General features: G+C 36.8%; 1 protein-coding gene across 1 annotated transcript in view; it reads right to left on the reverse strand.

Annotated features, from left to right (window-relative positions):
• The window catches only part of Adgrg4 (adhesion G protein-coupled receptor G4), a 114,451-nt gene that overhangs the window by 82,230 nt on the left and 7,723 nt on the right, over positions 1-24,498 (reverse strand). Inside the window, exon 2 of the mRNA XM_048336485.1 lies at positions 17,778-18,392. Coding sequence (XP_048192442.1) covers positions 17,778-18,392 — 615 coding nt within the window. The remainder of the gene's footprint in view (positions 1-17,777; positions 18,393-24,498) is intronic.

The following is a 24,498-nucleotide window of genomic DNA, read 5'->3' on the forward strand; positions in this document are numbered from 1 at the left end:
GGAATAATTAGCACAGGTTTAGGCAAGTCACAGCAGAGGATCACAAGAGCCCATTAGCTATACCTTTATGACCACATAAGATGATGCTAAGTGAAATGAACACCATGTTATGGAAACGATTGTTATATCACAATTGTAACTACTTTCAACGTCCCATGTGTATCTGTAGCTTCTATTATTGATGATGTTCTTGTATCACCTTCCTGTGGTTGTATCTACACTATCTCTGTAATCTTATCTGAGTATATTAGAAACCGTCTATACTGGTATTAGAACAAGGAAATTGAAAGGGAATACCAAAATCGAGAGACACAGGGTAAAAAAAAGACAAACAACTACAAAAGCAATACTTGAAAAAACTGTTTGGTGTAAATGAACTGAACAACTCATGGGGTGGGGTGGGGTGAAAGGGAAAGGGGAGGAGGGAGGGGAATGAGGGAGGAGGTAACAAACATTACAAGAAATGTATCCAATGCCTAACGTATGAAACTGTAACCTCTCTGTACATCAGTTTTATAATAAAAATTTGAAAAAAAGAAATGTATCCAATGTCTAATGTATGAAACTGTAATCTCTCTGTAATTCAGTTTGATAATAAAAACTTTAAAAAAAAAAAAAAAAAGAACATTGCATGCGCTGTTGCCGCTAGTTAGAACATTTTGCCTGTCTTTCTTCATTTGATTGACTTCTATTCATCCTTCTTATCTCAGCTCCTTCCCTGACCTCATTGACAAGAACAAACTAATATATTCAAGACTATTATGTCACCATGTTCCTCTTCATTATAGTTCTTGTCACAGCTGCAGTTTTACTTGTCTTTTTATATACTTATTAATGTCTGTCTTCCTCACTAAATTGTGTGGGCAAGGACCTCATCTTTCATTGCTCACTTCCTGTATCTATCTTCAGTTCCTAGTATAGTGCCTTACACATAGTAGATGTTCAGGGCATATGTGTAAGCAAATTGAATAAATGGAAATGAGTTGATGACAATATGAAGATTCCTAATCCTATAGTATGGAAGGGAAGAATTGTCAAGGTTTCATAGCAAAGAAGTTAAAGAAATAAAAAGACAGAGAACTCTGAGAGAACTCCAATTATGCATTTGAAAAACTCATAGAGTAGTTGTAATATTTGTAGAAATGGGAAAATTGAAAAGAAAGCCCTATTCTGAAGACAAATACCAAGTTCAGATTGGATAAGTAGAATTTGATGTGATGATGGAGCATCCAAGTGAAAATTGTGCATAGTATAATTCAAGAATGAGTCATAATCTTTTTCCTATTCAATTTACCCCAATGAAATCATGCATATTTATCTAGGGAAACTAATATTTTGAATTATCCATCTGAGAAGCACATTACCTATGATGTAGGTATAATTGTGGTGGTAGACATTTTCCTAGCTTATTTCATTATCTTGAGCTTTCAGATTACTTTTAATTTGTACTTATATAAATTCCAAGTGTGTGTACAACATTCTTTGGAATTTTGTAACAAGTAAAATAATTGACAATCAGAAGCCGACATTTGATTGTATAGATGAACTGAAAAAAATGCATACATTTACAAGGAAAAAGGAGTCAAAGTTACATAAGAAACACTTCTAAATTTTCCGACATCATTTATTTTTCAGAGATTCACATTATTAGGCCTCATCAAGAAATCAACATATTTCAGTGACACAAAATTATTTCAATCTCTCTGCTTTTAAATTTTCCCATAACTACAAATGAAAGGATAACTTGAAGCATCTTGGTGTCTATTTTTTTGCACATAGTTTTATCTAAGCCAATTGGCTTTTCAAACCTTCATTCTTAGCATGTAAGAGGAAAGTGGCATCCCAAAGCTCACAGCCTCTCTGTTAATATATTAATCATTGATAGAAGAATCCACAATTCCCACTTATTTTCCAAATTATGGAGCATTCAAAAAGCAGTAATAATCATAGCAAATAATGGGAAACTTTTAGAAAACAGGGGCTAAGCAAGTGCCAGTAATCCTAGCTACTTAGGAGATGAAGACCCAGATGCCTGCAATTCAAAGTCAGCTTGAGAACAAAATGTGAATGAGACTTACTCTCCAAAATAACTACTAAAAGGCTGGACTAGAAGTATTGCTGAAGTGACAGAGTGCCAATCCTGCAAGAAAGTCAAATGAGTATGAATTCTTGAGTTCAAACACTGATACTGTAGAAACTATGCTGAAAATGAACTATAAAACTTGTGAGTGTTGATGAACAGAGGAAGGGGTGACATTGTTCAAAAAGAAATGTACTCATTACCTGACTTATATAACTAACTCCTCTGTACATCAACTTTATAATAACAATTTAAATTTTAAAAAGAAAGTAGACAGTGATAGAAACAGAGAAGTTTCTTGCAAGTTCACCATTGTATGGACTTTTATGCAATGTCCATGGTACATCTGATGTGTCCTGTGCATCCTTGTAAGGTGAAAGATTGAGTTTTTGAATGCAGAGTATTTACAAAGGAAGAACGTTAAGAATGTGATAATATGATCTATTAAAAAAATTGAAGAGTTTTACAATCACACACACACACACACACGAACACTGATACTGGTAAGAAAAAAAGGAGAGAAGGGAAAGAAGGGGAGAATTAGGGAGATGGAGGAGGAGGAGGAAGAGGAGAAAGGAGACAAGAGAAGAGGAGAAGAGAAGAGATATGAGATTGTTAACATTTCTAGGGCATATCTCAAGGAGGAACATAGATTTAGAAAAATAAATACAAGGAAAATGAGCAAAATTGTCTAGCAGGTGGCATCTTAAGTACTAGGATCCCTTAGGAAATAATGCACCTACATTGTGCCATTTTAACTGGAAGTCTGAGTTTGTATATTTACAAATCCCTCCACTCCCACTGAAACATTCAGATGTAATGTTTAGTCTCAGAGAGACCTCTGCATCACATTTTTCTCTCTGGAGTGATTAATAATAAATATTCAAATCTTTATTCATTAAAAATGACAGAATTTTTAAACTAAACTGTTTCCAATTCTTTTTTTTTAAGAGATGAAGCCCAGAGAGGCATAGTGATGAGAAGATGAAATTTTCACAGATGAAACATTCACAGAAGACATAAGACAGTGTGTGGCAATACCTCAGTGACTGATCACTCATAAATGCATACTCTCAATTTACATGGAACCACTGCAGAACCAGGAGAAAGAAGTGAAACGATTACTCACAACAACTAAGGAGACATAAATGTTGTTATTAAAGACCAAGTTCTGCAGAAACTGCAATCATCCAAAAATGGATTGCAAGATACATTCTTCAGAGGAGGTCATCTCACTGCTAAACAAAAACACTGAAGCAAACTCATTAGCCTAGGAATTGAAACCCAACAGGGATCTCAAATTATGGGCATTTATGGAACAACATCTCAAAGAATCATTTCTATCCCAGATCGAAAAATGATGTAATCAAGTTATCAGGAGATTTTTTTAGAGTCAGAACCCCTAAGAAGTAAAGACACTTTCAAATCCTACGTCTAGCAATTTATTACAATGGATTGGCAAACATGCTCAAGATCATTAGGGAGTAGTGAGAGCAGATAATGAATGGAAACTTCTTTTGTTATTTATTGATGCTCTTTTGACTTAGTTTATATGTACTTCTGTGTTCTAAAATTCAATAATTCAGATTTTTCTGCATATCCATCATTTCTAGTCATTTAAATTCACTGCAGTTCTGTCTCATCATTCCTTTGCTTTTCTCTATATGCAGTAAAGATGTTTTTCATACAGTCTCTAAATGCTATACTTATCTCCACTGAATATAATGACTCTCATGCTCAGAAAAGAAAATGTTGTAATTCAGGTAGCTGTAAAGATAGCCATATCATCTCAATCATTCTACCACACATATTTGTTTAAACACACAAACACACACACACACACACACACACACACACACACACACATTTCCAGTGCCCAAGAACTGATATGAAATGCAAATGCAGATGCCTCAACTGAATGAGATGGTATGGATCCACTTTGTCATACTTCTCCCAACTAAATACAACTATTAGTTCTGGAAATAATCTATGATAAAAAAGGGGGGAGAAAGTAAACTGGTTTACAAGACCATGAGTAGAGGAATGAAAAAAATGAAAGGCCTCCCTCCCTCCCTCTCTCTCTCTCTCTCTCTCTCTCTCTCTCTCTCTCTCTCTCTCTCTCTCTCTTTCTCTCTCCATACCTATCATAAAAAGCAACTCACACCCCCAGTCCACAGTCTCACAATAGAGGATAGGTAGTCCAAGTAGGCCTATTCTGGAACCAAATGAGAAGCCCTCACTGTCCAACCACACCACCAGCAAGGGGAACTGACAGGAGCCTGGCTAACAGTAAGCATCCAAGGTTGAGCCTCCTTTCCAAAAGGCACTGGCTCAACAGCACTGGATCTGGCAAGATTCTTGATTCACATCAGCTCAAAGTACCTTCACCCACTCAGAACCACCAAGGCAGGTTGACATAAGACAAATAAAGAAGGAAGTAACAAAAAGTTGACTGTTCTTCCTCATCCAGAGACCTTCAAGCAGGCAGCAGTACAAGAAAAAGGGGTCCCTCATTACTGTGGCTATGGGCCATTGCCTCCCAACCAGCTCCCTTCCAACCTCCAGGCGTTGCTTCTTGCAGTTGTCTTCATTCAGTTCCATTCAGCACAATACACATGGGCTATCCCTGGAGTCACCATCTAGGCCATCGTCCTGTGCTCTCCTCAGTCCTCTGGAGAGTGGCTAAGGCAAAGGTGCAGAGCCTGCTTCTTACTAACATGTAGAGAGGGAAGTCAGTTCCTTGGGTTGGTCTCATGTATACTGAGTTTTCCAAAGTCACATCCTATTCTCCTCAGCCTTCCTTCTACCAAGCCAGGGCCTGGTGATGGACTCCCTGTGTGGAATCAGGTTAGATCAAGTCTTAGTCTCCTTCCTTTTCTAGAATGATCTCCCTGCCCACATCCCACTGAAGGTATTTGCTCAATCTCCTGAGTATGCGATTCTGCTTTACTATTTTGGAACACCATCAGACATGCACAAAGCAGGGTTTCCCTTCTAGTCTGTGCACTCCTTGCAGGCAGACAGGTGCTCTACCATAATCACTGCTACATCATATTGTTTTCCACTTACTGCACATAGAAGAAGTCAGTTCTTTTTTGGTGACTGAAGCATCAGAAGGCACTTACGGGGTTTCAACTCTGGGATCAAAAGGTAGTAAAGAGGATGCCTATCAATCACTTGCCACATAAATAAAATCTTTAAAAGGAAGAAAGAGGATGGGGAGCTCTCAATCCAGTCTATTTTACTGGAGTGAACTCGTTCGTAACTGCTTGCATAGCACCCAGTGTGTTTACTTACAGATTTATAGGCATAAATAGTACAGTTCTTTAGAAAGACTACATACAAGCCCAACAAAATAAATAGGTACTTGCAAGGGCTGGGGGTGGAGGTCAAAGGAACAGAGATGGACAAATAAAGTAGGAAAGGGGGAATGCACTCAAGAATTCATTACATGTAACACAAAATTCAGAAAAATAGGGGAAGGGGTTGAAATGTTGAAGAGATGACACACAACAGATGCATTGTATACATGGGCTGCTTTGTTAAATGGCGAACAAGTTCAATACATAGCCTAAAAAAATTGAGAAAAGTTAGGTTGGGAAGAATGGGTGAGTATGTTAAAAGGGGTGACATTGATCAAGAGGCACTGTGTTCATAAACTTCTTTGTTGAATGGAAACTCCTTTGTACAACTACTTAAATATAGTAATTAATATTCAAGAAATAAAAAGGAAAACAGGGCCCACTAGTAATGGGTGACCTAGTCAGGAAGCTTGCCCCAAGAGACACCAGGAAGAAAATCCTACCACACTCTTCCCTGACTGAGAGACACATGTAGACCTGGCCTAAGGACAACTTTTGTTTCCAGAAATCTCAGAAAGGGTCCAGTGGGAGTTCCAAAGGCATCAAATAAAGTAAGCAAGACAGGCATGTACCAGTTGCTCACATCTGTAATCCTAGCTACTCAGGAGACTGAGATCTAAGGATTGCAATTCAAATCCAGCCCAGGAAGAAAAGTCTGAGTCTTTTATCGCCAATAAACTACCAAAAATCTGGAAATTGAACTGTTTCAAGTGCTAGAGCAGAATCTTTGAGCAAAAGCAAAAGAAGCTTCAGGATAGCACTCAGGTCTTGAGTTCAATCCCCCAGGAATGGCAAAAAATGAATAAATGAAAGTAAGCAAGACAACATACTACCACAAGGACTCTGAAAATTGATCTGTATTTGGAAGCACAGCTCACAAGGGTGGGAAAATGCCTGTGTGCTAAAGGTAAAGACAGTTTAATAACACTCAGATTTCTAACAAAATTGAAAAAATATCCAGAATACTATTTTGAAACTCACCTACCTTGCCGAAAACCAAATAACTACAATTTCAATGAGAAATAACAATCTACTCATGGTAGCCACCAAGATGAACTAGATGTTGGAATTATCTAGGATGAATTTTTATTGCATTTTATTAGCCGATATAAATTGTACAAACTGATGGTTTCCATTGTAGAATTTTCATGTATGCATATAACATCATTATACCAATCTGATACTTTCTCTTTTCACCTCTTTTCTTTCCATCGACCTCTTTCCACTTCCCTGATCAGTAGTCCTCCTTCTATTTTCCTATCTTTTATTTTTCTCGATTACACACACTAGAATAAACATTTTCTACTTTCTACTTATCTTTTGAATCTGACTTGTCTTACCTGACATAATTTCTACTTCCATCCCATTTCCTGAAAACAACATGATTTCAGTTATTTTTTTTCACTGCCATTAAGAATTTGACCTTCAAAAGGGAGCCCTACTACACTGTTGGGGGGAGTGTAAAGTTGCTCAACCACTCTGGAAAGCAGTGTGGTGGTTCCCCAAAAGCCTAAACATAGAGCTCCCCTATGACCCAGAAGCCCCACTTTTGGGCATATAACCAAAAGATTACAAGCACGACCACACTAAAGCCGTCACAACATAATTTGCCATTGCTAAAATATTGAACCAACCCAGATGCCCCTCAGTAGATGAATGGATCAAGAAAATGTGGCACATATACACAATGGAATCCTATGCCTCTATCAGAAAGAATGACATTGCCTCATTCATACGGAAATGGAAGGACTTGGAAAAAAATCATACTAAGTGAAGTGAGCCAGACCCAAAGAAACATGGTTTCCCTCATTGGGAATAATTAGTACACATCTAGGATAGTCCTAGCAGAAGATCACAATAGCTCAATAGCTAGTACATATGAACACATAAGATGATGCTAAGTGAAATGAACTCCAAGTGAAGGAAATAAGTGGTTTATCGTTGTTATTTTCAACCTACCATGTGAAATTTCGCCTTTTTCTTTTGTCTTTCTTCCCCAGGGTTTTACCCCTGATGTCACTGTAACTGATCTTGGTGCCCTGGATACTGTATTTATGTGTATTGGAACTAGAGAAGGGAAAGGGATACCAAAATCAAGAGACACAGGATAAAAAGACAAACCATTGCAACAGCGATACTTATAAACCAATTGCTATAAAGCAACTGTACAACTCATGGCGGGGAGGAGGGGGGAGACGGGGGAAAAATGAGGGAGGAGGTAACAAGTTGGATAAGAAATGTGCTTGCCTTACATAAGAAACTGTTACCCCTCTGCACTTCACTTTGACAATAAAGAAGAAAAAAAATCCTAATTTAAAAAAATCAGAGGCAAAGGGTAAAAGGCAAACCAATGCAACAGCAATACTTACAAAACTATATGCTGTAAACCAACGGTATAACTCATGGGGAGAGGGAAATGGGGAGGGGAGAAGGTGGAAGAAAAATGAGGAAAGAGATAACAAGTTGGATAAGAAATGTACTCACTGCCTTATGTATGAAACTGTAGCCCCTCAGTACATCACTTTGACAATAAATACATTTTTTAAAAAATAAAAACATATTAAAAAAGAATTTTACCTTCAGAAAATGAAGGATTTAGTGAATTTTTAACATTAAGATAAAGAAAAAATTATATATAATTTTTTTCCAGTCCTGGGGCGTGGACTCAGGGCCTGAGCACTGTCCCTGGCTTCTTTTTGCTCAAGGCTAGCACTCTGCCACTTGAGCCACAGCGCCACTTCTGGCCGTTTTCTGTATATGTGGTGCTGAGGAATCAAACCCAGGGCTTCATGTATAGGAGGCAAGCACTCTTGCCAGTAGGCCAAATCCCCAGCCCAAAATGGCAGTTCTATTTTTAGTATTTTGGGGAACATTCACACTGATATTCATAGTGGTAGCACCAATTTATGTTCCCACCAACAGAGTAGCTGGGATTATTAGCATGAGCCATCAATGCCTGGATTCTTCCAGAATCTTTTTCAATTTATTTCTTCATATCTGTTATGGTTTGGTTTTCATTTTAGAATTCTTTCAACTTCTAGATTTTTACAGGCTATTATGAATGAATTATTTTTATGATTTCTTTCTTTATTTGCCAGTCCTTGGGCTTGAACTCAGGCCCTGAGCACTGTCCCTGGCTTCTTTTTACCCAAGGCTAGCACTCTACCACTTGAGCCACAGCACCACTTCTGGCTTTGTCTATATATGTGGTGCTGAGGAATCGAACCCACGGCTTCATGAATATGAGGCAAGCACTCTACCACTAGGTCATAGTCCCAGCTCCCTGATTTCTTTTTATGCTTGCTGATATATAGAAATGCTACTGTTTTATGTTGCTACTGTTTTTTTTAATTCTACTTCTTTGCTAAAAGTGCTTATAAGATTTAAGTGTTTTCAGTGGTCTTTATAAGATGCCTTCCATTTTAAATAGGGATAATTCTACTCCTTCCTTTCCTGTTTGTATCCATTTTCTTTCTCTTGCCTTATTGCTCTGGCTAAGAATTCCATCACTGTATTAGGGTTGATGGGTGTGGAAATCTTTTCTCACACCTCATTTTAGAGAAAATTCTTTCATTTTTTTCCCATTTACCATGCTTGCTATACTTCTGCCGCATATAGACTTAATTACATTGAGATGTTTTTAGTTTCTTCAGAGCATTTATTATAAAGAAATGTTGAATTCTGCCATTCTATTCCTGAATCTATTGAGATAATCATGTGACTTTGTCCTTGATTCTATTTATGTGCTATATTATATTAGCATATGTTGAACTATCCTTACATCCTTTGAAATGAAAGTACTTTGATAAGAGTGTGTGATCTTTTTAATGTGTTATTGCCTTTTTTTCCAAGTATTTTATTGAGGATTTTTATGTAGTTATTCATCAAGAATGTTGGTCTATGTTGTTTTACTGTATCTGTATCCAGTTTTACTATTAGAGTAATAATGTATCATAGAGTAAGTTTGGAGCCATTTCTTACCTTTCTAGTTTCATGGAATACTTTGAGGAGCATTAGTATTAGTTCTTTAAAGGTCTAGTAAAATTCAACAATCAAACTATCTGGTCATGATAGTTTATTTTTTTAATTTAATTTTATTGTCAAGGTGATATACAGAGGGGTTGCAGTTGCATACATAAGGTAATGAGTATGTTTCTTGACAAACATTGAGATTTTCTTTGATGGGACAAATTATCACTACTTCAATTTTATCACTTGCTATTGGCATATTTAGATTTTTTTATATTCCCTAGGTTTAACTTTGATAGGTCATATGTATGAGAAATTTGTTCATTTTTGCCTAGATTTTCAAGTTGGATATAAGTTTTCAAAATAATCTTTAGTAGTTCTCTGGATTTCAGTGGTGACTGTTATGGTATCTTCTTTTTCACATCTAATTTTGCTAAGTTGGGTCTTGTCTTTTGTTTACCTTTAATAAGTGTTTTCCAAATTTGTTTGTGTTTTCAGAGATCTAATTCTTTGTTTCATTGTTACTTTGCATTGCTTATTAATTTCAGCTCCAATCATCATTATTTGTTTCCTTGTACTGGGTTTGGGCTTGGCTTATTGTTGTTTTTCTAAGACCTTAAGATGCATCATTTCTGATGCAGATTTTAAAACAGCCATCATAAAAGTTATTGAATAAGCAAATACAAATTCTCTGGAAGTGAAAGAATAGGAAATCTTAGGAAATAAATAGAAGTTATTAAAATTAACAAGTGGAAATAATAGAACCAAAAACTATAATAACCAGTATCTTTAAAAACTAGTGGATGGATTCAATATTAGAGTGAAGGTCACAATAGAATCATTAAACTGAAAATAGAATTTATTCAACTGAAATAACAGAGAGAAAATAAATTTTTAAAAACAGATTCTCAAGTATCTATGAGACAATAACAAACAAAATATCCAACACTCCTACCATTAAAGTCTGAAAAGTGGAATAAAAGGACAATAAGTTTGGAAATGTATTTAAGAGAACAAAAAATATCCGGCATTTGTGGTTCACATTGTAATCCTAGCTACTAAAGAGGATAAGATGTGTAGGATTGTGGTTTGAAGCCAGTCTGGGAAGAAAAGTTCACAAGACTCCAGCTCCAGATAACCAGTAAAAATCTGGGCTAGAGGCATGGCTCAAATGTAGAACTCCAGCCATGAGCAAAGAAGCTGAGCAAGGGCATAAGCCCTCTGTTCAAATCTTGTTACCAGTATACACACACACACACACACACACACACACACACACACACACACACGAAAATCAATCAACATAATTTACTATATTAACAAGCTTAAGTACAAAAATCATATGCTTATATCAATTGATACAAAAAAGCATTTAACAAAGTCCTACATCTATTCACAGTAAAATATCTCAGTAAGTTAAGAATGAAAAGATTTACAGCAACTCTAATGGTGAAAGACAATGTTTACCCACTAAGATTGGGCAATGGTACCCATTCTCAATACACTTAATTTAATGCTGGAAGCTAGAGGAACTCCAGTAAGGCAAGAAAAAGGTCTTTAGTATCTAGGGTAAGGCAAAGAGTTCTTAGATTTGATATCAAAATCATGATCCATTTTTAAAATACACCAATATATTCAATTTTCTCAAAAAATTATTCAGTGAAAGCCCATGTGACAAAGGTTTTGTGAAAATTCTATGAAGAGAAAATATTTGTATAGTACATATCCAAAAAAGGGATAGAATAGGTAAAGAACTTCCAAAACTCAACAGTAAAACAAGCAAGTACCCTAATTATTCGACAACACACACACACAAAAAAAAAAAAAAAACAGAAAGACTTTTTTTTCGTTTTTATTTTTTTTTAATTGGAGATAAGAGTCTTATGGACTTTATCTGGGCTGGCCGTGAATCATGATCCTCAGAGCTGAGCTTCTTGTGTAGCTAGGATTACAGTCAAGAGCCCTAATTTAATTACTCTCTTACTTTTAAAGGCAAAAGATGAAGTACCTGCAGCAAAATCCTACTATTAGTAGATGGCACCTACTGCTTTCTCTTTCAAGGCTCAGCTACAGTGTGACATAACACTTTCCCTCCATAATTTCCCTAATAACTGCAAAGTGGCTAAGTCAAACCATATTTGTTCGTGAGAAAGGAAAATAAAGTTATAATCTAGAATAATGAATCTTCTCATTGCAAAATGCTACTTGCAAGAGTTGGGAGTACTAAAAATAGTTTTATTTTCTTCCTTGCCACTTGTGGCTTGTATTTTATAAATACAAGTGCATGCATAATGATATCCTGATATTTATAGGCTTGAAGATACTTAACAAAAAACAGACTTTTAACCAATGAAGACAGACTAATGACAAGTAAGGAGAGAATAAATATGTTCAACATTGTCAGGCATTAGAAAAATGCAACTTAAAATTTCAAGGAGATAATCTTACAAATTTATGAGAAAAAATTAAAATAAAAACTAGAGAACACTAAATGTAAGGATATGGAGAAGCTGGTTCAGCCACACATTACTGGTAGGCATGTCAAACAGCAACATTCTTCAGAAAATAGTCCAGCTTACACTTACAAATCTGAACTTGCAACTACTATATGGCCCCCAAATTACACTATAAGCATTTATCTCAGAGAAATTTTTTAAAGTTTTTGTTCACACAAAATCTGTACATGAAAGTTCATAACATTTTTGTAATAGCTTAAAATTGCAATCAACCCAAATGCTTTCAACCAGTGAAAGACATTATTTTAAAAAATCTAGGTGCATCAATATCATGGAAGAGTACTCTGCAATTTTTTTGAAGTAATAGAATTTTAGAAATGGAGGAGAGTTTAGTGGTTGTCTATGGTAACAGATTCAAGGAATGAAGTAGAGTGGAAGGAAACGATGGGAAGGACAGCATGGTTATAAAGGGGCAGCATGAGCGTTGTTTGTGGCATAAGTATATTTCAGCATGTCTATTCTAGTGGTGGATGCATGGACATACATAGGTGTCAAAATAGTACAGAACCTAACATGCATACAGTAAATAAGTTCAAATAAACCTAAAGAAATTTGGTGGGGTGTAGGTTGTACTACTGTCAATTACCATTGAGAGAAATTGTGCAAAGTATACAGGAAAATCTCCAGAAGCATGTATGAAATGCAATAAAACTTTCTGCTAAAGAAAATTCCTACATTGTCCAGGTATGGAGTAGTGGGCAAATAGCCATTTGTACTGGAGAGACCACAGAAGCCATAGGATTTGGCTTCCATGTTTTGCCACATTCACTCATTTTCTTCCTATATGTGACTACAAAATCATTTCCACAACTTCTTTCCATGAATCCCATGGTCTCTGCATATTAATCCACACTAATTTACAGGGTTCTGTGGACTTAAGTGCCACTTGCTCTTTCACTCTAGATAAAACTTGTATTATTGTAATCATGGAGCTGGAGAATAGGGGTATAGAGTAACTGAATATTTATGAGACCCTTTGTGGCAGATGTACCTGCCAAGAGAATATTAAATAGAACATTTGCTAAGGTACCAAATTCTGGTTGTGATTTGGATATATCAACTCATATTAAATCTGTGTGTTGTTCTAGTTCACATATTACGTCTTTTTCTTTGAGTCATGACTTCCATAAATATAATTCAATGTGTTGATTAGATTTGGAAGAGATAATAGTGACCAGAAACTGCCACAACCAGATCTGCCTGTGAGGTACAAAACACAAAATGAGTATTTTCAAAATAAGGCTACAAAATTGTAAAATAGTGTTTAAATTCAGTTTTTAAGCAAGGGCATGAAAATTGAATCCTGAGGAAGGGGAGGGGAGGAGAGACAAAGGGAGGGGAAGGGAAAGTGTGATGAAAGGGGGAGGGGAAAGAGAGGGGAGAGGCAATACCAATAAGGGGAAAGGCCCGGGGGAATACTAATAAGGAAGCTTTAAAAGAACTACAAAACAGCTAGCTCATGGTTATCTTTTGTGATGAAAAATGGGCACAGCACAGAGAATTGATGTAGAAGGGCAACACCAAATTGTCTGTTAGCTATAGAGGCCATCAAGGTGCAACATTCCTATGAGGGCCAGTAATTGGATGGAGAGATTAATAGTAGGCTAATCAAATACCTTTAGAAAGCATGCAAAATATACAAGCCATCACTGCATATTTTACATAAGTAATTTAAAGCAGCTAGAGTACTAGATCACTTAACAAACCTCAACCAATGACTCCACAAATAGAGGAATTTATTTTAATTTGTGGTAGATTTCTTAGAATGGACTCAATTCATGTTATTCTGTTCTTTTTAATGCAGGAGACTTCTGAAATGCATAACCAAGGGAAATTTAATCTGTATATCATGAGAAGACTCCTCATCTTCACACATTAAAAGGTCAGAACAAATTCTTCCTTGGATCATGTGTCTGAATTGTGAGTAGGAAATTATGCTCCCCCATAACTATAGAGGAGCTTCAGTTTGTGATTAAACTAAAAGTCTAAATCTCTTAAGGATTGCTGTAAGACACTTCTGTCATTACTCGTTACTTTCAAAAATCTTGTAGATATTTGTCATAGCTAAAAACTAGAAACAAATTTTAAAAAACTACTTCAAATGCAGTTGTTGATAGGGTACATTTAGTCTATTGTACCCTTAGGTAGAAGCCCAACTCCAAAACTAATCTGATTGATAATTTCTGATATAGAAATAGTTCCAAAATGTATTGTCAAATTTTAAAAAACAGGTGAAAACTAATTCTTTCAAACATGAAAAAAATCCAGACTATTTGCATGTAAACTACAGATAGATAGATAGATAGATAGATAGATATTCTGCAACTATGCCTGATAACTGTTCAGAAACATTACTTTGGATACTTAGGATACTTGGATACTTAGGATAAAGGATTGAAATAAAAAGAGATTATTACTTAGAATTTATGCCTTTATATATCTTATTATATATCTATTAATTTTACTTGCAGAGGCACATTAATTTTAATGAATACTTAAATGAATAAAATAACAAGTTAAAATAACAAATTAAATTGCAAAAGCTTATCTGCTTTTGCTGCAAATGTGTCCTGCAAAATAGTGATAGGTAAATAAACATATCAACAAATAATGTTACATCTATGCAAGGAAAAACAGATTTAAATGTACTTATGTGTCCATGATAATACTGTTAAAATTAATAAAGTTGCAGGACAATATGCATGTATTTAAATTTTACTTCTGGTTTTAAAGCCATACATACTCATGAACATATATGTTCATGCACACTTGTAAACCCATGGGGGGGGGAAACCCTTTAATATAGACATCTCTATGGAAAGAATAGAGCGGGGGCTACTTTTTACTTCATATACACTTATATTTTAAAATCTATTTTATTTGAAGTCATCTATATTGCATTTTAGTATTTAAAAATACAGAAAAGCTTTAGTGCCTCCCCTAAATAAATTCCTAACAAGTACCTTTACTGGTATTATCACTGCACTGTTTAAATATTCCTGTTATGTCTCCAACTACAGCGAATACTTGTTTATTAAACCTAGGTAGGTCTCATGGCTTTTAGCAAATGTTCTCCCCAAAGCCTTCTAGTCATGAATATAAATATACACATATATAATTTATGTGTGAATAGATTTATTGATATTTGAAACCTAGCAATGTGCTCATTAAAATTTATGTTTAAGGATCATAATCCTTCTATGGACCATAAATACCAATCTATTAGGCAAAAGCTAAAAGCTAGACGTTTTGTAATCACTTATATTTATTCGTCTATTGCCATCCTTTTCCTAGATGTCATATGGCCAAGATGGAAGGAGAAGAAATTCTATTGTGTTCCAGCTCAATCAGTGGTGAGGTCAGCTGTGACTCTAGCTGGAGGCCAGAAATTCCCTTCAATGGAAGTTTCCAAGGCCTCATGACTTTATAGGAGTCACAAACTCCCTTGGGTTAATCTGCAAGGTGTGGGGTCAAGCTTTGCAACCAGATACACCTTTGTCCACCCCAGCTCCTCTTCTTATTTGACTAGCAACTTAGAAGAGCTTTTTCATGAAGTTCCAGCAAACCCTAGTGCTTGTTTGGCTGGTATGGTACCAGTTGAGCCATGCCACCAGTTCAGATTTTTGTGCTGGGTGTTTTGGAGATGGAGTCTTGTGACTTTTTCTGCCAAGAGTGCCTTAAAGGTGAGATCTTCCAGATCTCAATCTCCTGAGTAGGTAGGACTACTGACATTAGCTACCAGCACCAAGCTTAATTTAGAGCCATAAGAGTAGTAAATAACATCCAGAAAAATCCCACATTGATGCTGTTATCACTGACTATTCTTCAGGACCCTGATGGTAGCGTGGAGAGGACTGACTGGCATTGAGGACAGACTGAGGCTGTACAAAGAAAACAATCCTATATTTCCTTCCCAAAACTGGAAAGGAGAGCTGGGAGCTGGTGGCTCACACCTGTAATCTTAGCTACTCAGGATGCTGAGATTTGAGGACTGTGGTTCTATGCCAGCCTGGACAGGAAAGTCTGTGAGGCTCTTATCTCCAATGAACCACCAGAAAAACCAGAAGTGGAGCTGTGACTCAAGTGGTAGAGCACTAGCGTTAAACAAAAGGGACAGGGCCCAGGCCCAGAGTTCGAGTTCTGGGGATAGCCAAAAAACAAACAAACAACAACAACAAAAAAACCCAAAACACTAGAAAGGATAAACACATATGTATAATTTGAATAAGACAGGTTTAGTTACTAAACTCAATTCCTAGCAGATTTTCAATATAATCATTTTACTCACAAGAAATGTGAAATGCTTTATAAATACCATACAACATGAAAAGGAACCAAGGCCCCTTGGTAAAATGGCTGATTATTAGGCTGAATAGAAAAAGTACAAGATGAGCCTGGAACATCATGTTGTGCCAAAAAAAAAGTAAGGATCCACTCAAAGGAGAGTAAAATGTCTCCAAAAGCCACAAGAGCCAGATTTAAAGGCTCCCACTGGACAAATGTGAGCAAATTTCACCATCAAAATAAGCAATGGGAATGGACTGTAACTTAATGACTAAAATTAAATATCATTGAATTCACAGTCCTATAAATAAAAACAAAAATAAATGAATGAGTACGTTTTTAAAAAGAGAAATCCTTTCCTTACATTAGAAAACAAACTAGTAAAAACTGTAAAACTGTAGTAAAAACAAACTGTAGGAAATAGAAAACTTTCAAACCTCATCATTTTGCCACAATTACGGTAGTAATCCAGGCAAGAATTATCATCATATTAGAAACTGATGGGTGAAAGTTTCAGAAGAACAGAATATCTCCCCAAAAATGAATTCGTAATTTCAAGGGGAAAAGGTGATAACATCATGGTGGAGAAAATCTGGCAGGCATCAGAATCAAGAAATCAAAGTTACCACCACAAATAACGGGACAAATGGGCACCATGTATTTCCTGAGAAAACAACATCACTTTTATTTTTACCAAAAATACATAACCTAAACCTAACCAGAAAGAAATATTAGGCAAAACCAAATTCAGGGGCATTCTACAAATAGAATAGACCATAAACTAGAGATTAATGCTCATCCTAAAGACAAGGAAAGATTGTCTGTTCCAAATCAGAAACTAAAGAGATATGGTAACTAAGTGTAATGTATGATCCTGTCTGAGATCTGAGACTAAGAAAAAGTAGCTATAAAGGAAATTGGTAGGACAACTGACTAAATTTGAATATGCACTATGAATGATGTATTAACTGTTGCATAGTTGCTACAATTTCTGGTTTTGATCATTGTAATGAGGTTAAAAGAATTCCTTCCTCTCAGGGTACACACATTAAGACAGTGTGGTAAAAGGGAATCCAAGCCTGCTCCTTAGTCTCAGATGAGTTAGAAACAAATAAGGAGTATGATGTGTGTGTATATGTGTGTACATAAAAGTATGTGTAGGCATGCATGCATACATGAGTATGTACATGTATATGGTGTGTGCATGTATGTGTGAAGGAGGAGAAGGTGAAGGAAGCATTGGAAGAGAGGAGGAAGAGGAAGAAAAGAGACAAGGGAGACATTGAGACAGGGAGAATAATGAAGCCCGTCAATAGAAAGTGCTAATCACTGATGAATCCCTTAGTTCTGTTATTCTTACAATTTTTCTATAAGCTTGGAAACATTTGTAAAATGAAAGAGAAAAGCAAACCATATTGACTTTACATTAAAAATGTAGATGCAAAAATATTGGTAACCTTGTGGGCTCCTTATAGGAGGACAGAACCCCGATTCAAGAATGGATTATTTAGTGTAGGGAACAGAGGGAGCTATCAAAATAGAGGGGAAAAAATCCATGTTACTCACAGCAGCGCAGTTTCCTGTCAAGTGTTGGGATGATCTTGTGGACGAGCCAAATATCTTCTTCCCAACTAACTACATTTCCATCTAAACACCTCCTAAACTCCTCATGTTCCAGGATGTGATCCCAGAGTTGAAAGTAGTACAAGCTGCCGGTAAAGTGAGGTGCCACACTTTTAACCTGGCCCTTTCCATTCTTAGGAATATGTCCTAAGACCAGTGTCCCATTAGCTGTCAGGCAGTGAGGCTGATCCATTATTATCAGTATTCTTTCTTTATTCACAAAGAGTTCTAATTTGCCCTTCACACCATCCCATATCAAGCATATTGTATGCCATTGAGATGGAGTCAGATGGTGCCAGATATAAAACACCTTGCCCAAGCTGTATAGAATTAGCTGCTGATGGTTCCCTGCAAGTCCAAGATGTATATCTTCTCTGCCCAGGAGAGTGTTCTTAGTAATATAGGAGAAGGCCATCCAATGAGTGGAGCGGTCTGCCATGAAGACCACATCGATGCATGCTGTGAATCGGCTGAGCTCAGGAATGCTGTTGGCCAGGCTTACATACCTGTTACTTCTTCCATCAAAATCCAGCCTCTTTCCTTTTAGGGAAAGTGGATCTGTACAGATTTGGGAGGAGAAAACAAATGAAATTTCACTTTAAGAAAACATATCATCTTTGGCACTATAGTCCAATGGCCCAATATAATTATGAGTCAAATCTGATACAAATAAGGAAATGGTAGAAAGACAAAAATCATCTCTATTTGACATTGGCATGCTAGTTTTTTGGCAGAAGAGGTTTTTTTTCCTAATTGTATTTTCCTGGACTAATATAAGAAGTTAGATTCATGATCCCCGAGAACACACCAGCTGGACAGTTTGGAGAGAGATTTAGAAATATATGGCTAATGGGAAGGGGGAGGCCAAAGAAAGGCCTGGGCTTCAAATTTGCTACACATAATCCTTATGCATATAATCAAAAGAGAATGATTTCCACCAACCTAACTGCCTTATTACATTCATGATGCAGTGGCAATTTGTTTCTCTGATGCCTTTTCCTGGGCCAAATTACTAGATTTATTCTGATTCTGGAGACTGCTCCTCATTGAAAGAGACTGACTGAGTCCGGAAGGATGACCAGCTGGGCATTACTGGAACTCCAGAGCACTGCTCTCGGACATCTTATGCCTCCTCCCCCTGTCCTCACTAAGGGCTGCACCAGCACTAAGGCCCTCCAGGAAGTCATGGGCCCACTTACCATTGGATCTGAAGTCAGACAATAGCTCTGACACTCATGAACTGGCCTACTTTGAGCAAGTAACTAAACCTCCTACTAAGGCATCCATGGCTGCTTCAGTAAAACGAGATTCATGTTTGTCTCCCTGACGAAAGGAGCTATCATTCACATTCTAGTCGATGCCACATCATCCCTACCTACTTACAAGACTACTTGAAGATTAGGGTATACTCAAAGTCCTCTCAACCATTGCTGGAGGATTGTTCCATTAGTATAGCCTTCTGACAGGCATGTCCCTATATCAAACCTTCACAGACCTTCATCACTACCAATCTCACAGCTCAAAGCCAACAGGCAAATATCTGAGGATCACCTAACCTCAACCTAGGAACAGTCCCAGTACATCTAAACCAAACCAAAAAGTGTTGTGGGAGAATGGAATAGTAAGCTCCCCACAAACTCTAATTTACTATGATGTTGGTACCACCAGTCAAAAACAGTGAGTACAGTAGAGACCGACAGGAAATAACCATATTCTATAGATAGTCATATTTCGATACCTGTATTCAAGGATGCCAGTACAAGAATATTTATTATAGCATTGTTTTCTTATCAAGAAAAACTGAGGGCTAGGAATGTGGCTTAGTGGTAGAGTGCTTGTTTAGCATGCATGAAGCCCTGGGTTCCATTCCTCAGTACCACATACACACAAGAAGCCAGAAGTGGCACTGTGGCTCAAGTGGTTGAATACTGGCCTTGAGCAAAAGGAAGCCAGGGACAGTGCTCAGGCCCTGAGTTCAAGCCCCAAGCTGGCAAAAAAAAAGAAAGAAAAACTGAAAACCCCAATGTGTCTATAAGAAGTGTGTAGTTAGATTTTCAACATCCCATGTGTATCTGTAGTTTCTACTATTGATGATGTTCTTGTATCACCTTCTTGCGATTGTATCTACACTATCTCTGTAATCTTATCTGAGTATATTGGAAACCGTGTATACTGGTATTAGAATTCGGAAATTGAAAGGGAATACCAAAATTGAGAGACAAAGGGTAAAATAAGAGAAACAACAACAAAAGCAATACTTGCAAAACTGTTTGGTGTAAGTGAACTGAACACCTCAGGGGGGGAAGGGGGGAGGGGGGAGGGGGGTATGAGGGACAAGGTAACAAACACTACAAGAAATGTATCCAATGCCTAACGTATGAAACTGTAACCTCTCTGTACATCAGTTTGATAATAAAAACAAAAAAAAAAGCCTTCCCTAAAAAAAAAAAAGAAGTGTGTAGTTAGGAAAATGATTACTTTACACAATGGTGTATTAAAGGAGAGAACTGCATAGGAAGAGATTTTTCAAGGCTTACTTTTATGTAAATTGGGAGTTAGGAACATATACTATAGTATTGTCTTATTAAATAAAATATAAATAAATATAATTTAAATGAATAAATTAAATATTAAATGCAAAATGTTTGTATATACATAAAAATCTGAAAGAACCTACATTAGTTAAGGATGATTATCTTTACATGTAAAAATCAAGAGGTTTTTATTTTTCTATATGCTTATTTCAATGATACCTGCATTTTGAAAGCAATTAGGTGTTCCATTTATAATCATAAAAACAGATAGATGAGTGGGTAGATAGGTAGACATACAGATAGGACCACTTGCTGCTTTACTTGAGAATCTGTAGAAGATGAATCCTACTTAGACATGAACAGAAGAGTGGTGTCATAATCTGAAAATCCACACTGGTGTTCCAATCTTATATCTTACTAGCTGTGAGAGTATAGGCAATGAATGCATGTGGCTCTCTCAATTTGGCAGGTAGTGAGCACTATGTAAGTGTTAAAGGCACCTCACTTCTTTGTGCCCCATTCATCCATATTACATGGGAAGTATAATTGTCTGCCTCTCCGAGACAATATGTTTATCAACTGTGAATCACCATCTCCAAGTCAGCCTCTTTCATACCTCTCTCTCAGTCTCTCAGTCTCTCAGTCTCTCTCTCTCACACACACACACACATATACAGACAAGGGGGGAAAGGAGAGAGAGAGAGAGAAAGAGAAAGAGAGAGAGAGAAAGAGAGAGAGAGGGAGAGAGAGAAGCACATCTGCACTAAGCCTTCCTGCAGCCTCCCGACCTCCATCAGGGCCCCAAGGAGGCCTGGGTATGATGAGGCCAAGAGCAGTTTGGCAAATCTCTGTCTCATGCCGGCTTCTCAAGGGCCTGCTTCAAAGGCCACTTGTGTCTTTGCATACGATTTTGCTATCCATTGCAGATGTCTGCTTGGACTCTGCCATCTGTTCCCTGACAATTTTCAAGTCCAAATTATATGACTGCTCTCCTGAAGTGCGTTCTCTCTTGGTTTGGGCTTCTCTGTGTCTTTTCGCTCCTATGTGTTATTTCCTTTTACTTGAAATCCCATTTGTGGTTTTCCCACTTGCAGAAAAAAAAGAAGTGTTTTGTGCCTTTGTAAAAGTAAGACTACTTTTCTCTTAAAGAAAGAAGTAAAACAATGAGAAAATTAGCTCAAAAGTTCTAGTACCCTGTTTAGGCTAATTGTAGAAGATCACAATAGCCCAATAGCTATGCCCTTATGAACACATAAGATGATGCTAAGTGAAATGAACTCCACGTTATGGAAACAAGTGTTATATCATTGTTGTAATTATTTTCAACATGCCATGTGAAATTGTACCTTTTTTTGTCTCTCGTATTCCCTTCCTGTGGACTTAGCCCTGCTATGACTGTATCTCATCTGAGTACCATTGATACTGTATATACTTGTATTAGAACTAGGGAAGGGAAAGGGAATATCAAAATCTAGAGACAAATGATAAAAAGACAAATGATTCCAAAAGCAATACTTACAAAACCATTTGGGGGCTGGGAATGTGGCCTAGTGGCAAGAGTGCTTTCCTCGTATATATGAAACCCTGGGTTTGATTCCTCAGCACCACATATATAGAAAATTACCAGAAGTGGTGCTGTGGCTCAAGTGGCAGAGTGCTAGCCTTGAGCAAAAAGAAGCCAGGGACAGTGCTCAGGCCTGAGTTCAAGGCCCAGGACTGGCAAAAAAAAAACAACATTTGGTGTAAACCAACTGTACAACTCATGGGGGGAGAGGGATTGGGGGAGGGAGGAGGCGGGGGAAAAATGAGGGAGGAGGTAACAAGTTGAACAAGAAATGTACTCACTGCCTTACATATGAAACTGTAACCCCTCTCTACTTCATTTTGACAATAAAGGGGAAAAAGTTCTAGTACCCCGTAACAACAATCAGTAATATTTTAGTATATTTCCTCTGCTCTGACTTGTTTTTCTGTGCCCAAGTTTTGCTTGTTTCTGTGACACTGTATTACATGGAAATTTTCATCTTTTTGCTTTGCTGAGTGAACATTATAAGTACGGTCCTTGTTAAGAAAAATCCATTATAAGCTTTGTTTAAATGCTATGTTACAGCAAAAAGAGCATCAAGCACCATTTTATTGTACTGGAAAGTCCAGCATTTTAAGGTGTAGAATTTAGTAACTTTTATCATATTCACAAAAGTATACAACCACCATCATTATCTAGCTCCAGAACATTTTCTTCACCTCCTAAAGGAAATTGTGTACCCATTATGCCATCGATTCGTTTGTCCCTCCCCCACCCATAGGAACAATTTTTCTACCTCCTGTCTCTATGGATTTACCAATTGTGGACATTTTATACAAATGGAATCATTGTACAATATGTGGCTTCTTACAGCATCAGGCTTCTGTCATTTAGCACCATGTTCATCCATATTCTAACGTATATCAATGCCTCATTCCTTTCCATGGCTGAATAATCTGCCATCATATAGACTCACATTGTGTTGATTGACTCATTGGCTAGTAATTAGGTTGTTTCTATACTTAGCTATTATGACCAATGCTGCTATGATTTTTTTCATTCATTTTTCCATCTATTATGACATTCATTTTGTTTCAACATACCTTTACATTTCTTTTGGCTATATACTTAATACTGGAATTACTTGGTCATAAAGATAACTCTATGTTTAACGAACTGCTTTCCAAACTGACTACATCATTTCACATTCATCCTAGCAAATAGATAAGGGTTTCCATTTCTCTACATCCTCACCAACACTTGCTGTTTTATACTATAAAATTACCATTCTAGAAAGTATGATGCAATTATTTCGTTGTAAGTTGCATTTCCTTAGCAATTAATAACATTGAGCATCTCTTCATATTCTTATTGACCATTTATATATCTTCTTTGGACATAAATCTATTCAAATACATAGAACTAGGAAATTGGAAGGGAATACCAAAATTGAGAGATACAGGATAAAAAAAGACAAACAAGTACAAAAGCAATACTTGCAAAACTGTTTGGTGTAAATGAACTGAACAACTCATGGGGGGGTTGGGAAAAGGAAAGGGGGAGGGGGGAGGGGGAATGAGGGACAAGGTAACAAACAGTAGGAGAAATTATCCAATGCCTAAAGTATGAAACTGTAACCTCTCTGTAATTCAGTTTGATAATAAAATATATATATTCAAATACAAATTGAAGTGTTTTTAAATAACACATAAAAACTAAAACACTAGTATATTAAAATATTTAAAAATGAATTTTTAATTTTAAATATTTTAATATACTAGTATTTTAATTTTTATAATATTTAACTAGTTGCAAAAAACAGTTTCAATTCAGCATACCAATTTATGTATACAATGCATCTTGATCAGTGTTATCCCTTGTATCATTCTTTCCCCAACATCTATCCCAACACCACCATCCCTCAGGTTATCTGGTTCTATTTTCACATATGTGTATTGTGTATTGAGTATTAAGACTATTTCACCCACCTTTCCTCTCTCTCTTTTTTTTTTTTGGCCAGTCCTGGGCCTTGGACTCAGGGCCTGAGCACTGTCCCTGGCTTTTTCCCGCTCAAGGCTAGCACTCTGCCACTTGAGCCACAGCGCCACTTCTGGCCATTTTCTGTATATGTGGTGCTGGGGAATCGAACCTAGGGCCTCGTGTATCCGAGGCAGGCACTCTTGCCACTAGGCCATATCCCCAGCCCCCCACCTTTCCTCTCTCCATTCATCACCTCCCATCCACTTAACCCTGACCTTCCTCAGGTAAGACATGTCTTAGCTTTCTGCTACTCATTATGTAAGCATTTCTTTTTATTTCTCTGGACACTAAAATCTTATATGATCTGCCAATATTTTTGTGCATTATCAGGTTCTTCTGATAATGCCTTTGGATATTTAAAAGGTTTTAATTTGGATGAAATCCAATTTGTATGTTTTTTCTTCTGTTGATTGTGTTTTTGCACCATTTCTAAGAATTTATAGCCAAATCTGAGGCTGTGAAATTTTGTCCCTAAGTTTTCCTTTGAGAGTTTTGTCGATCTGATTCCTACATTTAGGTCTCTTGGTGTAGTTAGTGAACTTTTGTACAAATTTGTGAGGTGAGG

The sequence above is a fragment of the Perognathus longimembris genome, chromosome 28, assembly GCF_023159225.1.
Source record: "Perognathus longimembris pacificus isolate PPM17 chromosome 28, ASM2315922v1, whole genome shotgun sequence".
NCBI classification, from domain to species: Eukaryota; Metazoa; Chordata; class Mammalia; order Rodentia; family Heteromyidae; genus Perognathus; species Perognathus longimembris.